Below are 14,139 nucleotides of genomic sequence, written 5' to 3'. Positions count from 1 at the left end.
ACACTTTCGCAAGTTTTATCTTTAGCTTTTTGGGTGTTGTTTATTTATTTTCTGCTCTAGCTTTTCCAACTTTTTGTACATATGTATTGGAATAACAATGGTCCAAAATGATGTGAAATTGCATTTTTTTAAACTGAAAAATGTAAAAATGTTCTTGGGGGAGGACCCCCAAACTCCCGCCAAGTCTTCCAAGCTATTACGACGCGCGTGAATACCGGCCGGCGTCGCATGCTCGTGAACGTATGCGTGCACCACAACACCGCTGCTGAAAAAAAATTCGAGGGGAAACACTGATATGGACTGAATTAAAATATACAGTAAATAAGCACATCATCTCATGGTAGTGTTTTAACATATAAACCTACATAATATTTAACTATTCAATCAAAATGTTCGGAAAAATGACTTTAATTGTCAGGGTCCACCCATAAAAACCAAATGCCTGGCCAGATGCTTTCCTCTGGCTCTGGGCCTGCAGGAGGGAGTGGAGTCTTAGCATCAGATGTTTTACTCCTGATTTGGATGAGGACAATGGTCTGGTACATGACAATGGTACAGGACCTCATTGCACAGCTGGTTCTGTCTGAGTCCCCAAAGAGTACAACACCCCCAATTTGTATGATGTAAAAAAAATTCTATTTCCTTTTTCAATGATGAAGGACGGGACGGACATTTATCAAACTGAGTGTGTTTTGGCTCTGTGTATAGCAACATTTTTATTTATTTATGTATTTATTTATTTGGATTCTTTATTCAGCCCTGTAATGGCTTGGCGGCCTGTCCAGGGTGTCTCCCCGCCTGCCGCCCAATGACTTCAGGGATAGGCTACAGCATCGCCGCGACCCTGAGAGCAGGATAAGCGGTTTGGATAATGGATGTTCATTTTACTACATCAAACTATTAAAACTTCTAATATGGTATTATCTATACTATGCTTTCTTGCCCAGGTGAAGGATGTCTTTGAACAGCAGGGTTTTAGCCGTCAGAAGCGAGGCTACAGAGATATCAATGACATTGAAGTCAACATGAGTGACCCCCTATTCACCAAACAGTGGTATTTGGTGAGTAAACAGCCCATCAGCTGTCTGCACGCTGCCTGACCTTTAGTGCAAAGCCACATTCCTCTAGTTTAATTACTCTGAGGCCAGACACGTATTTGCCACTGCTCCCCACTTCAACATATTTTCTTAAATTAGCCCGGCCGATACTGTCCACACCATTGCATCGCTAGATTCGAGATAGCTAGTTTCCATCCTTCTCTTTTTAGCCTAACTGACAAGTATGATGTTTATTCCCCGGCAAGCATCCTGTCATTTATTGGGCATGTCATTATTTAACAGTGTGTGCAGCAGGGGCGCAGCAAAGGGCCATATCGCTGACATTTGCTTCCTTTTCTCCACCCCTCCACTCATCATCCCCCACTCATTACCAAACCGAACACACACACACACACACACACACACACACACACACACACACACACACACACACCTCCTCCATATCGACTAATTCTCTAATGCTAGCTCACCTGGGTGCCGTGGGTCATGGTTGTTCTCCATATTGTCTTGCTTATTAGATAAACACAGGCCAGGCTGATGGAACCCCTGGGCTAGACCTAAATGTGGCTGAGGCCTGGGAACTGGGCTACACGGGCAAAGGAGTTACTATTGCAATCATGGATGATGGTGGGTATACACTTCTTAATTACTTTATTATACATGTTTGCATCACAGTCAAGTCAAATTTTATTTGTGTAGTCCTAAATCACAATTCAGTACCAGAGGGCTTTACAATCAAATTACATTCTGTGCAGTGTACCATCGTGCTTATCTTGCATTCATATTAAATCTCAAATTGATTTGATACAATAAGGGACTACATCAATAATCTTATAGAATTTCCTATATGTATATAGAGACAAATGGATAACTTGAAGAGATTTGTTGTTGTTAATTGATGTCGCTAATTGATGCAAGTGGTCACCACATCAGACTCTGCAGCAATGAAGATAAGATCGACAAACATTGATGCTCATTTACAATTTATGGACTTTGACTGCTGTGGTATTTCTGTTACCAAAGATTGTGTCGCAGAAATATCGGTTCAGTATTGAAAGTCAAAATATCCAATGATTGTATTACTGATTCATGTCAAAATCACATTTCAGGCATTGACTATCTCCATCCAGATTTGGCATCAAATTATGTGAGTACTTCATTTTTGTCATAATGATTCAAACTATCGCTTCTTGTTCTTAATAGTGGGATTTATATTGGAAGAAGGCTAAGTTCATAGGTTTTAATGTAGAATGCTCATGGCAATGACAGGTGTATTCTGATTTTCCCCTCATTGCTTCTCAGTCTCCTTGTATTCCTGGAGGACGCAGAGACAGGGAGACAGCTAGCCATGCTGTTTAATGTTAATGTGCGCTGCACTGTGGCAGACACAATGGCAGGCCGATCTGTCACAAGGAGAGATAATGCCAGGGTCGCTGGTGCTGCATAACGCGAGGCGCTATCTCCAGAATACTGATAACACCTCCAAAGGACAGGGAGGATTGTTAAACTGAACAAGAAAATACAGAGGACTTAGTTTGCTGGAGGTGTGAGTGGTGCTGTGGCAGGCCTGAGTCTTGACAGATGTGTTTGCAGTGGGCTTGCCAGTGCGACTGCTGACAGAAACAGCAATGTTTAAAAACCCGTGTTACCTTACACCTTCACAATTCTGATCAGGTTGTATTCCTTTACTTTCCATAATTTTAATATGCAAAGATAGTGAAGTATCATCTATCATTGGTATGTAAAAAAAAAAACAATTTTAGAGGGTTCACATGTCGGATGCTTTTCTGTTTTGATTTTCGGCCTCAGGTCACGTAACCCTAATACGATGTTTGGATCATATTTTGAATAACCACTATGAATCATAAATGTGGTTAATTTATTGATAATTGAGATGATCTATATTGGTTCTCTTTTAGATAAATCTTAAAATTTCTTTGGTATAAAATCCAAAGGTGGCCTGGGCCAGTGTGACTGGCAAACATTACATCCATCGTTAGTGAACAGAACGTGTGTGTTGTGTGTGTACACATCCCTGTGTGTTTGGCAGTCTTTGTATGTGTCTTGCCTGTGAACAGGGATGAGTCTTAGCCCAAAAATAAAACTCAGCCTCAACTGGGGTGATGCAAGCGCATGCTCCATCCACCGTGCTGATGGATACTGCTGTGCACAGATCTAAAACGTGCTTAGTACCACACTTCCTGTGTTCGTAAGTCTGCGAGTCTCTGGGGTTTTTTTTTTGTGTGTGTGTGGTGTACATTCATAGCCCTAAGGTTTTACCATCATCATGGGGTCTTGCTTTCCCATACAAAGGCATATTACTTTTAGCTAAATAAAAAAAATTAGATATTGGAGTTCCACAGTAGGGCGCATCGTATTTGCCATACCATTCAGTAAGGTTTAAATCAATCGTGTGTGTGTGTGTGTGTGTGTGTGTGTGTGTGTGTGTGTGTGTGTGTGTGTGTGTGTGTGTGTGTGTGTGTGTGTGTGTGTGTGTGTGTGTGTGTGTGTGTGTGTGTGTGTGTGTGTGGCAGGGGGGGGGGGGAGTTTATGCAAGCTCAAGCATGTGTTTACTCCTTCAACTTTACTTCCTCTCAGGGCAGAGGGGATTTATGGCTTGTTCATTTCCAAGAAGTAATCTAATCAGCCACTACTGATAGTTCACTGTCAGTATGTGTAAAGGTACTACGTTGTGTTTGTGTGTAAGTAAGTGTATAGCTATTATTGTTGGAAATTTTGAATTTGTTGTGATTTCAACAGCTTGGAGCTCTTAAAATGTAATTTGTCGTGGTGAATTATTTTGCAGATTGGCTGCGTTTCAAGAGTGAGCTATTTCTAATAAGGCTGTTCAATTTCACACCGTTTCTCACTGCAAATCCGAATATGCACTGTGTAATAACTGTTCTGGGTGAGCAAGGAACACGTCATCGCCGACTGCTAATATCATACTCCAGTTGAGAGATAACAGCAGATAACAGTGATTTATTCCCACATTTTGACAGCTTGAACCATTTACTGGCTTTTGGCAGGTAGGAGTGAAAAGCATCACAGATGTGACTGACTGCGAAGGAGGACAAATGTGTGGGATTTTTAAATGGTCAAAGGAGACGGTTCTATTTTTCTTCTATTAGTCTCTCCGTCTTTTTTCTTTCTATCTCTCTGTCTCGTTCTCTACTTCAGGTCCCCATCATAATAGTCAAAAGGAAACAGTGCTTGGGGAGCTGAGGTGTGTTGCTGTTTGGCTGTGGTATCTTTCGTAAAATAAATCTCTGCAAGTAGTTTCCCTTTTAAACTGCGTGAGAAGTTACCATGATAACACGTTGTGGTGTCAAGTTAACATGAAGCTCATCTCAGCCACCATACATATCCTATTGTTTTGGTATGGTATGTGCTTGTCTGTGTGTGTGTGTGTGTGTGTGTGTGTGTGTGTGTGTGTGTGTGTGTGTGTGTGTGTGTGTGTGTGTGTGTGTGTGTGTCTGTCTGTCTGTCTGTCTGTCTGTCTGTCTGTGTGTGTGTGTTTGTGCAAAAACCGTTGAGATATTCTGGGATTTTAGTTTGTTTGCTGTATACTAAATGGTGTATAACGCAGAGGGCAGGTTCCACATGATGTTCACACCTATTTTTATGTCGCTCCTCATCCCAACCACATCCATTAGCATGGCTCTCGTTGCAAATGTGGATCTCATAGCAAGTTTTTTCCCCCACGTCATACAGTCCATTCACTGGGTATGATTATGTCCAGAATTTCTGTTAGGTTGCATTATATCAGGGCTTATTTTAGCTTTCTTAGATTAGTCTCGTCAAACAAAAGCATACAGGCTCTTCAAACCATAGAGATAAGGAGAGATCCATGAAGGTGACTGCTGCATTTAACTTATCATGAACTTTCATAATAGCTTTGATATACATATGGTATAACTTGGTAGTTATGTCGTATATAGAAAAAATGGTAGAACAAATAGACAGGGATTGGCTTCACATTTGAATAAACTGAATAAGCTATATTTGGAGCAATTTGGAAAGCTCAAACTTTCGCTTGCATTATGGTGTGCCTGGAAGAGTTGGGGAAGTGATGGGGTGGGTAAGTATCTTGCTCCAGGATGCTTGACTGTTATGGCCATGAGCTCCAGTTTGGGGACAACTTTACTAACCACAAAGGCCTTCCTGACCCTCCCCTCCATATAGATCTGTGATCAAGATGGTCATGGCCTCACCTGTGGGTTTCTTCAGCCTCATTTTCCTTGCTACCCAGACAAATGTGAATATACATAAAAGAACATAGTATCACGACCTCCCTTGTAGCTTTGACAAGCAATGTGGAGTCATTGCCTCTTTTTATTTCCAGTTCATCGGAGGGCAGGGCAGAGGGTAAGATTGTTCAGGAAAGGGTAAGCTGATTCAGCCTAGGAAGAATGTAATGTCACTGACCCCAGTTGCACACAGAGAACCGGAGAAATAACGGGACCTGACAGATAGGCGAGGAAGAGGGGCACTCTGAAACCATAGCAAGTGATAAATGGACATGTTCCTTTATCATTAGTTATCAGAACTTAGCACTTTTTCACTTCATATAATGAGAATTGTCAGTACTGGTTGGGCAGTCTGTTCCTTCATCACAGCTGTTCTGCATTGATATTAAGATTCATTCGGTTTTTACCTTTTGTCTCAGTTCAATTTCATCCCATGATTTAAACAGTTATTCTCTATGTTCAATCCAATTCAAGGTGGCATGAGGCTGGAGCTAATCTCATTTGACATTAGACCAAGGGCAGAGAGAGACACCCTTGATAGGTCACCTGTCCATCAAAGGGCCCACAGGATTACACATTTATTTCACTCATACATTTGCATTCTCTTTGATATCTATAAGACAGAGAGAGAGAGAGAGAGAGAGAGAGAGAGAGAGAGAGAGAGAGAGAGAGAGAGAGAGAGAGAGAGAGAGAGAGAGAGAGAGAGAGACTAGATGGCAACATCCCTTTTAATCTTGTAACCATCAATCTGTCAATTAATCCTCTTTATAGACAATCATAAAGGTATGAACCCCACTTCACCACCCCTTCATTGTAACCCTTTCTACCCTCAATTTGTTGCCTGTTTTTCGTCACTATAACTTGGGAGGTGCTCTAACGGGCCAGCAGCTATGGCGTTTGGCTTCTGTCTTTGTCCCTGACTGAGTCATCATTACTAAATGCCAGCCAGCAGAGCTGTCAGCCCAAAGCTTGGCAACAGCTCCCATGATTGATCTGATGTGCTCAGCTCAAAGCCTAATGAGCAGGGATTTGTTCACACTGTCCACATGACCATGCAGCATGCCTGCCTCTGAATACTTATATAAATACTACTGGAGGTGGAATGATTGGCAGGAAAAATGGGGGGAATAGGTAAACATGAGCGAGATACAAAGAGGCTGGAGTCTGAGAGAGGTCAACATGAGAGAGAGTGGCACAGACAGATTAAAGCACACAGCACCGAGTTAGGTGGAGGTGTCTGAACAGTACAGAGGAGTAAGAGACATTTCTGAAGATGTCATGGGTTTGACGGCATGTGTATTATTATTTGTGTATGCACGTACATGTGTGTGCATGCATGAGTGTGCACATGTGTGTGTTTGCATTCATGTTAGCACACATATTCATGAATGAGTTTGTACTCTCCACCAGACCAGGCTATTGTGAATAATAACATTGACTCAAGTGATGACTCTCTGACAGATGTGTCTACAGCATCTACTTTCTCGCTTTTTCATCTCTGTCCTTTCTGATCCTATTACTTTTGGCACTGTAGGTCGAAATGCTCAGGGTAATTGCAGTGTCAGTTTCTCAACCCGACATCCCTGCTACGAACACAGAATTAGCCCTGCCTTGCCAATGATTGAAGCTTTGTTTGCAGGTTTTGCAGGGGCGGGGGATAGTTATAAGTATACTTTCAGATTGTTGTGCATATTTTTTATCTATCCAGTTATTTTGCTGGTGTTGGCAGGTCATGTGTAAAGTCACCAGTCAGCAGTGCTTTTGGAGCATTTTTTTAAAAAAAATGTCAAAACAGGGAGAAACATCTACCCTAGTGAAAAAAATACAATGGTAAATTACTATATATTTTTACTGCATATAGTATATTAAGTACTGAGATAACTGCCTCTGATATGTTTTGCTCTCAGCTATACCTGCCTGCCCGTCTTCCTTTACTTTTTGGTCTTCTCCTCTCTTGCTTTCCCTCTTTTGAGCAATTATCAATGCGTCTGTTTGGTCTACTTTTACTTCAGCACTGGTTTTGCTCTTAGATGCTTGTTTAGATGCACTCATGACCTCTGATGATTAGTAGTGCCCCTGATTCCCTACGTTAAATGCACTTATTGTAAGTCGCTTTGGATAAAAGTGTCGGCTAAATGACTGTAATGTAATATAATGTAATGTCTTTTCCAGAACGCTGATGCCAGCTATGACTTTAGCAGCAATGACCCGTTCCCTTTCCCGCGCTATACGGATGACTGGTTCAACAGGTAAGGCTCAGCCAGTGGGCTAAAGCTGGTCTCTGTGTCTCTGCTGTTTTCCTTTCATTGGGGGTAAAAAATGCAGGGTGGTATTTTGTTTGTGTGTGTGTGTGTGTGTGTGTGTGTGTGTGTGTGTGTGTGTGTGTGTGTGTGTGTGTGTGTGTGTGTGTGCGCGCATGCACGACTGTGTAAGATACTCTGGCTCTCTCAGGAGCTGGCAGTCCTCGTTGCTCGTATTGATTTTATTTCTCGTCTTTCCATTAAGTCATATATGTGGCCTCTAGAAGCTGCTGCAGAATAAACAGAGCTATTGTCCAACACAATACATAATAAAACACAATACCTATGTTACCTGATCAGTCACTAAACGTGGGGAGGTTAAAGGAGGTTATTCTTCCCCGTAACAAGCTTGTGATTAATGCTATGTTGGTGAGTAATTTCTCTGAATATACATCTTGAAATGGTTGGACCTCTTGTCCAACACACTACCTCAGTGCAGTAGTTCAAAGGGAGATAACATAAATTAATATGTGACAGGAAGTTTGTGTGTGTGTGTGTGTGTGTGTGTGTGTGTGTGTGTGTGTGTGTGTGTGTGTGTGTGTGTGTGTGTGTGTGTGTGTGTGTGTGTGTGTGTGTTTATGTTACACATGGACTAGCATGATCTTGCTTCCCCAATAATGCTTTACACTGAGGAAGAAAGAGACGAGGACAGACATGGATCCAGTTTGGCATCAATCTCTTGTCTCCTCTGGGTCGCAACGCTCACAGCGCTGGTCCTTCATCTGATAGCACCTTATCTCCCTCCCATCTCCTTGTCACACTACATGAGCCACTGCTACTGTAGAAAACACCAAGGACCAAACAACTGAAAAGGGGGAAAAAACTGTTTTTGTTTGCTTTCGCCCCCTGACATGCTCCTCAACCACATCTCCCTGTGCTTCCCAGTTTGTGTGTGTGTGTGTGTGTGTGTGTGTGTGTGTGTGTGTGTGTGTGTGTGTGTGTGTGTGTGTGTGTGGGAGGCAGTGTGTGGGTTTGCTAACGTAGATATAGCCGACTGTCAGGAAAAATTCGCTGGCTAATCAGCTGGTTGTTATAAATAGCTGCCTGGCGGTCACAAAGCATGCTGGGAAAGAATGGTTGAATCTCTACAATGGCCATATGGGAAACACAGTGATTCATTGATACAGTGGACAGAGATAAATGATGCATACAAAATATATATGTGGAAAGATATTTGAACAAATTGAAACAAATGTTGCCTGTAGTCAAATATACTACATATATATATACACACACACACAATTTGTATATATACTTGTATATACATATATGTGTGTATATGTATATATACTTGTATATACATATATGTATATATATATACATACATACACACACACACATACATACATACACACACACATACACACACACAGACACATATATGTAATCTATATGTAATATATATATTTATATTTAGATATATAGATGTGTGTGTGTGCGTGTGTGTGCGCACGTGTACTTGTACTTATACACCTTGAATATCAAAAAAAATGATGACATGCCATTGATTTCCCACAAAATAGACAACAAAAAAAATTCCCCAGAGATCAATATTGGGTAAATTCTAAACCTATTCTAGCTAAGCAATAAGTAAAACAAAAAAAGTGGCACTCAAAATAGTGGATGGATTAATGTGTGGACGAATTCAAAAAATGTCATTGTATAAATATCATTTCCATAAACATATATTGATTCTCTAATCCTTGTGGTTCTTTTGTTTTCCTTTTTTTCTCTCCAGTCATGGAACGCGGTGTGCAGGAGAGGTGTCTGCTGCAGCCAACAACAACATCTGTGGCGTGGGAGTCGCCTACAACTCAAAGGTGGCAGGTGTGTGTTGTGTCAGTGCCAGAACTCAGAATCAGAATCAGAATACTTTATTCATCCCCGAGGGGAAATTGGGGAAACTGTGATAAGAAGAGACAATAATGGTCAAATGGTAGCAAATATCAACTCTGTTCTGATAGTATTGTGAGAGGATTTAAATTTCAGTTCGACCACGACTTTCGCTTGACGATAAATTGTACATAAACTGTAGATAGCCTAGCAGGAGATAGGCATTGTGTCATTTGATATGGAAGCTCACGCACATAGTGTCAATCTTGTTTGTGTCATGGAATTGCAGCAAATACCAAAGGTCAGTTGGGGTCCATATAGCAACATGACAATATCATCAATCCAGACAGATTCAGGGTTCCGCTCCTCATTGATTTTTTGTTGTTGTTGTTGTTGCTGGGATTCATTCTAGAGAAAGCCAAAGTAGATATAAGAAAATAGCTACTGAGTTCTAGTTTTGTCTGGCCCTAGGAGGCTGTGCTGGCATTACTTTCCTGCCACTGGCAGGGATTATGTGACTGTAAAGTCAAGTCAAGTCAATTTCATTTGTATAGCCCGATATCACAAGCATATTGTGTTATAATTATATTTTATATTTATCTTTTTAGTGTAGTCACTGTCTAGATGTTTAGAAGATAACCACTTTGTCAGGATTTTGTAAATTGCTCTCTCTGCAGCCCCTAAATTACTTTGTGTTCCAGTAGCAGCAACACATAGCAAAAGACATACTTAGGTTTAGCAGGTTGGATAGTAGTGGCTTACTTGCATGACTGTTGATGGACAGTCTTGTCTGACTCTTGGACCCTCCAGGTATCAGGATGCTGGACCAGCCCTTCATGACCGACATCATTGAGGCATCATCCATCAGTCATATGCCCCAGGTTATTGACATCTACAGTGCCAGCTGGGGACCCACTGACGATGGCAAGACTGTGGATGGACCCAGAGAGCTCACGCTGCAGGCCATGGCTGATGGAGTCAACAAAGTAAGGAGTGAACTCAAACATACTAGACGTACACTTGTGACAAACAGAGTTGAAAGGATGCAGACCTACTATTGGATGCTGTGAATGTTTAACCTGTAAATATTAACATTCATGCAAACGTCAGCCGGTCATCTGGAGCATCGCCATTGCATGGTACTTAATTATTTTGTAATGAGGAATTTAATCTTTAGTTGCCCTTCTCCCACAAAAAGATGAGAGAAATCTATACACACATACACACACACACACACACACACACACACACACACACACACAGTTAGTGTGCTGACAGGGCCACTGTGACAATCATCATGCACCTGCAGTTAGAAAAAAGTTATGCAGCAGCTGAGTAGGAGCAAGATGGACTGTAATCCCTGATCATATAAACACAACTAATCAAGAAGCCACTTTGCACTCAGCCTCTTAGATTCTAATGATCACTTATATAAGCTATTGCGTGGGCTGCACATGATGCATGCTGTACTACAGCAGAGAAAAGAGCTTTTTTTTTCTTTTTTCTTTTTTTTTTTACTCAAGAGGAGAATTAGACAATTAGAAATGTTCCATTAAGGGGCAATGTATGTTTTGTTAATTTTCCACTAATACATCGGAGATGCTCGTCACCACCAACCCAGTCTCAATTGCCCCAGTTTAAATGAATCAGTTAGTTTGCATCTTGAGTGTGACAGCTTGGTTTTGCAAATTGCCGTTCATAATGGAAATAAATGGCAGAGTATGCTCGGGAAGAATGGCAGATAAACAAGAGTGCTTCGCTGCAGGAGCGCGAGAGACAGGGACCGTCAGGCTCTCCGGTGATCTCGCCACTTCTCATATCTCTCTGCAATTTAAATAGGGAGATATAAATAGGCACTGAAGAGAGAAGAACCCCCCCCCCATACACACACACACCGTGCACACATCACTTTGCCCATTGTTCTATGGAGAAATGGGACGCTTTTGTAGGAACAGGTGCAGTAAGGAGCTGTTTCTCAATGACATACCAGAGTTTGATGCTTTGTTTTTTTTGTTTTTTATATATAACATGGTGTTCATACCTATAGTAACATGTCAGTGGGCCAAAGATAATAGCGTGTGAATTTAAAAACGCCATTTTGTTCTATAACTATGTGGGTCACATCGTAAAAAGAGCGATTTCCCACATGTTCTGTGGGAAAAGTGGTTGATTTATGCTAACCAGCAACAATTTCTGTCACTTCAAGGGCTGATTTGGTTTGGGATTTTGAAAGCATTTTCAGTAGGAGAGTTTTACATGGAAAACATCAGCTAGGGTTAATACAGAACAAATTAATAGCGGGGACCAAAACTCAAGCATTCTGTAAAATCGTGGTCATTCTGAAGATATAACTGAAACAAGGAATATATATATATAATCCAGTGATTCAAATAAATTCTTTATTGGACAGTACAAGCCTGTTTCAAGCCATAAGCAATCATCAGCTGTCAATAAAGTTACACAGGAAAGAACATGTTGTGCACAACGTTTTGGACAGTGTCCAAAACATTGTGCACGTGATGTGCATGACGAGGCAGTTAAGGATATGTTCTTTCCCGTGTAACTTTATTGACGGCTGATGATTGCTTATGGCTAGAAACAAGCTTGTACTGTCTCATAATTTACTTGAATCACTGGATTATTTTGCTCCTTATTTGTTGAGCACTTTCCCTACCATTGACTGTTTCTTTAAACAAAGTTATATAGCTAGATATATAGATAGATATATAGATAGATAAGATAAATAGATAATAGATATGACATGTCTGTGACAGACCTCTGTAGTATAAACACTGAATGACTTAGTTACATAGAATAGATTTGATGTCTTCTGGGTTTCTAATACTGTACCTCATTTTCTGACAATTCAGACATTGCGCGCTTCAACAAGCCTCTTCTACACGTCACTACAGTACAACCTATTACGGTCTACTCAACATTTTTTTCTCTTTCACTTCATATCTCTTGACACGTAATTGATATTCGGTCACAGTGGATACTATTTATCATCATCGTGAAAAGATATTGAAGTGGCCAGAGCCGAAGAATAACTCGAATGTCAAAGTAAAATACTTGACACTAACAATTTTCTTACATGTCTTTGAGATCTCAAGAAGACCAGTCTATTCCCATTGACTGATATTTTCAGCTGTGAATACCATGTCTTATGTCCATGACGTATTCTAGCATGACCCAGTCTTTCTTTATGACCTGCCGACAACAACTTTTCAGTTTGTTAACTCAAGGGGATGACTATAACTTCACTTCTATAAAAGCTGCAATTTCTAGTCCTGTAATGTGTTCTTGATTGATATGCAATCCATGTTGATATCTCTAAAAAGAGTTTACCAGTTTGTAAAATGTTGTGTACATGTTCACATTTCACTCGGATGGTGGTGTTTTAGGGCCGGGGAGGGAAAGGCAGCATCTATGTGTGGGCATCGGGTGATGGTGGTAGCTATGACGACTGTAACTGTGATGGTTACGCCTCGAGCATGTGGACCATCTCCATTAATTCGGCCATCAACGATGGGCGCACTGCCCTGTATGATGAGAGCTGCTCCTCCACCCTGGCATCAACCTTCAGCAATGGACGCAAGAGGAACCCAGAGGCTGGTGTGGTGAGTGTGCTCATAAACAACACACGTTTGTGTGTTTTTGTTTTTGCTTGTGTGTTTGCATGCACCCGTGTGTGCATGTGTGTGTGCGTGTGAATGACTGTGTTTAAGTGGGGATGAGAAAGATTTCATGGCACACCTCCCATCAAACGTCATAAACCTTTAAAATGCATTAACAAGCACATTATCTGAATTGTGCCCACAAGTCTCTCATTTATTTAATAGGCTCAGAAATATATGATGTCTTTCCCCTGTGAAGAAGCTAGCTGCATTTTTTTGCCCTGTTGATTGTCACCTGAATCATTTATATCTGAGTGTTTACAGACAATTCAAACCCCTTTAACGATAGCAGCAAACTTGATCTTTGTCCCCAGTTTTACAAACCGCTTCACAATGATGGCTCTGCCCTCATTTATTCAAACAATGGACTATGATCCAAATAGACCCTTAAATCTGTTTGATGGCTTCTAAGGAGATAGGATTAGCTCAGGGATGAGACATGAGAAGCGGTTGTAGGATGGTTGTGAATAAGGGAATATTTGGTAAAATGGGCTCTGATACATACAGTAGCATTAATAATACTAAATCAATCTTATATAGCACCTTTCTAACACTCAAAGTCGCTTTACAATAAACGGGGTGAAACAAGACAACAGATAAACATAGTGTAAACATACAAGGGTGGATGGGGAGGGGGGGGTGGCTACGAAAGGGAGAAGCAGCAGCCACACACGATGCCAGCAGTACTCTCCGACTTAAACAGATACAAAAGGGCAAGAAAGGTGGAATTTCTCCTCAGCAGTTTTGGAGCGTCATTCACTTCAGATGCTTCAACCAGACACTCTGAGATCTGCTGATCATGACATTTAGGGCATGGTTTGCTGCAAATATATTGTTAAAGAGAGGAAACAGGTCTGAAAGGGAAAACATTTTCTTAGATTTATTTTCTTTATCAGAGCAATAAAATTTTAAAATAAATTCAAACTCTAACAGGGAGCCAATGTAGGAAGGCAAGCACAAGAGTGATATGGTGATGCCTCTTTGTCCCGGTAATGAGTGGAGCAGCAGCATTTTGTACCAA

General features: G+C 41.1%; 1 protein-coding gene across 1 annotated transcript in view; it reads left to right on the top strand.

Annotated features, from left to right (window-relative positions):
• pcsk2 (proprotein convertase subtilisin/kexin type 2) overlaps nt 1–14,139 on the top strand; it is a 46,464-nt gene that overhangs the window by 10,665 nt on the left and 21,660 nt on the right. Inside the window, 7 exon segments of the mRNA XM_056292046.1 lie at nt 948–1,061; nt 1,577–1,685; nt 2,168–2,205; nt 7,481–7,557; nt 9,347–9,435; nt 10,252–10,427; nt 12,846–13,061. Coding sequence (XP_056148021.1) covers nt 948–1,061; nt 1,577–1,685; nt 2,168–2,205; nt 7,481–7,557; nt 9,347–9,435; nt 10,252–10,427; nt 12,846–13,061 — 819 coding nt within the window.

Source organism: Lampris incognitus, chromosome 13 (genome assembly GCF_029633865.1).
Source record: "Lampris incognitus isolate fLamInc1 chromosome 13, fLamInc1.hap2, whole genome shotgun sequence".
NCBI lineage: Eukaryota > Metazoa > Chordata > Actinopteri > Lampriformes > Lampridae > Lampris > Lampris incognitus.
Note: the sequence above shows the minus strand (reverse complement) of the source record. Positions and strands in the feature narration are given on the sequence as shown.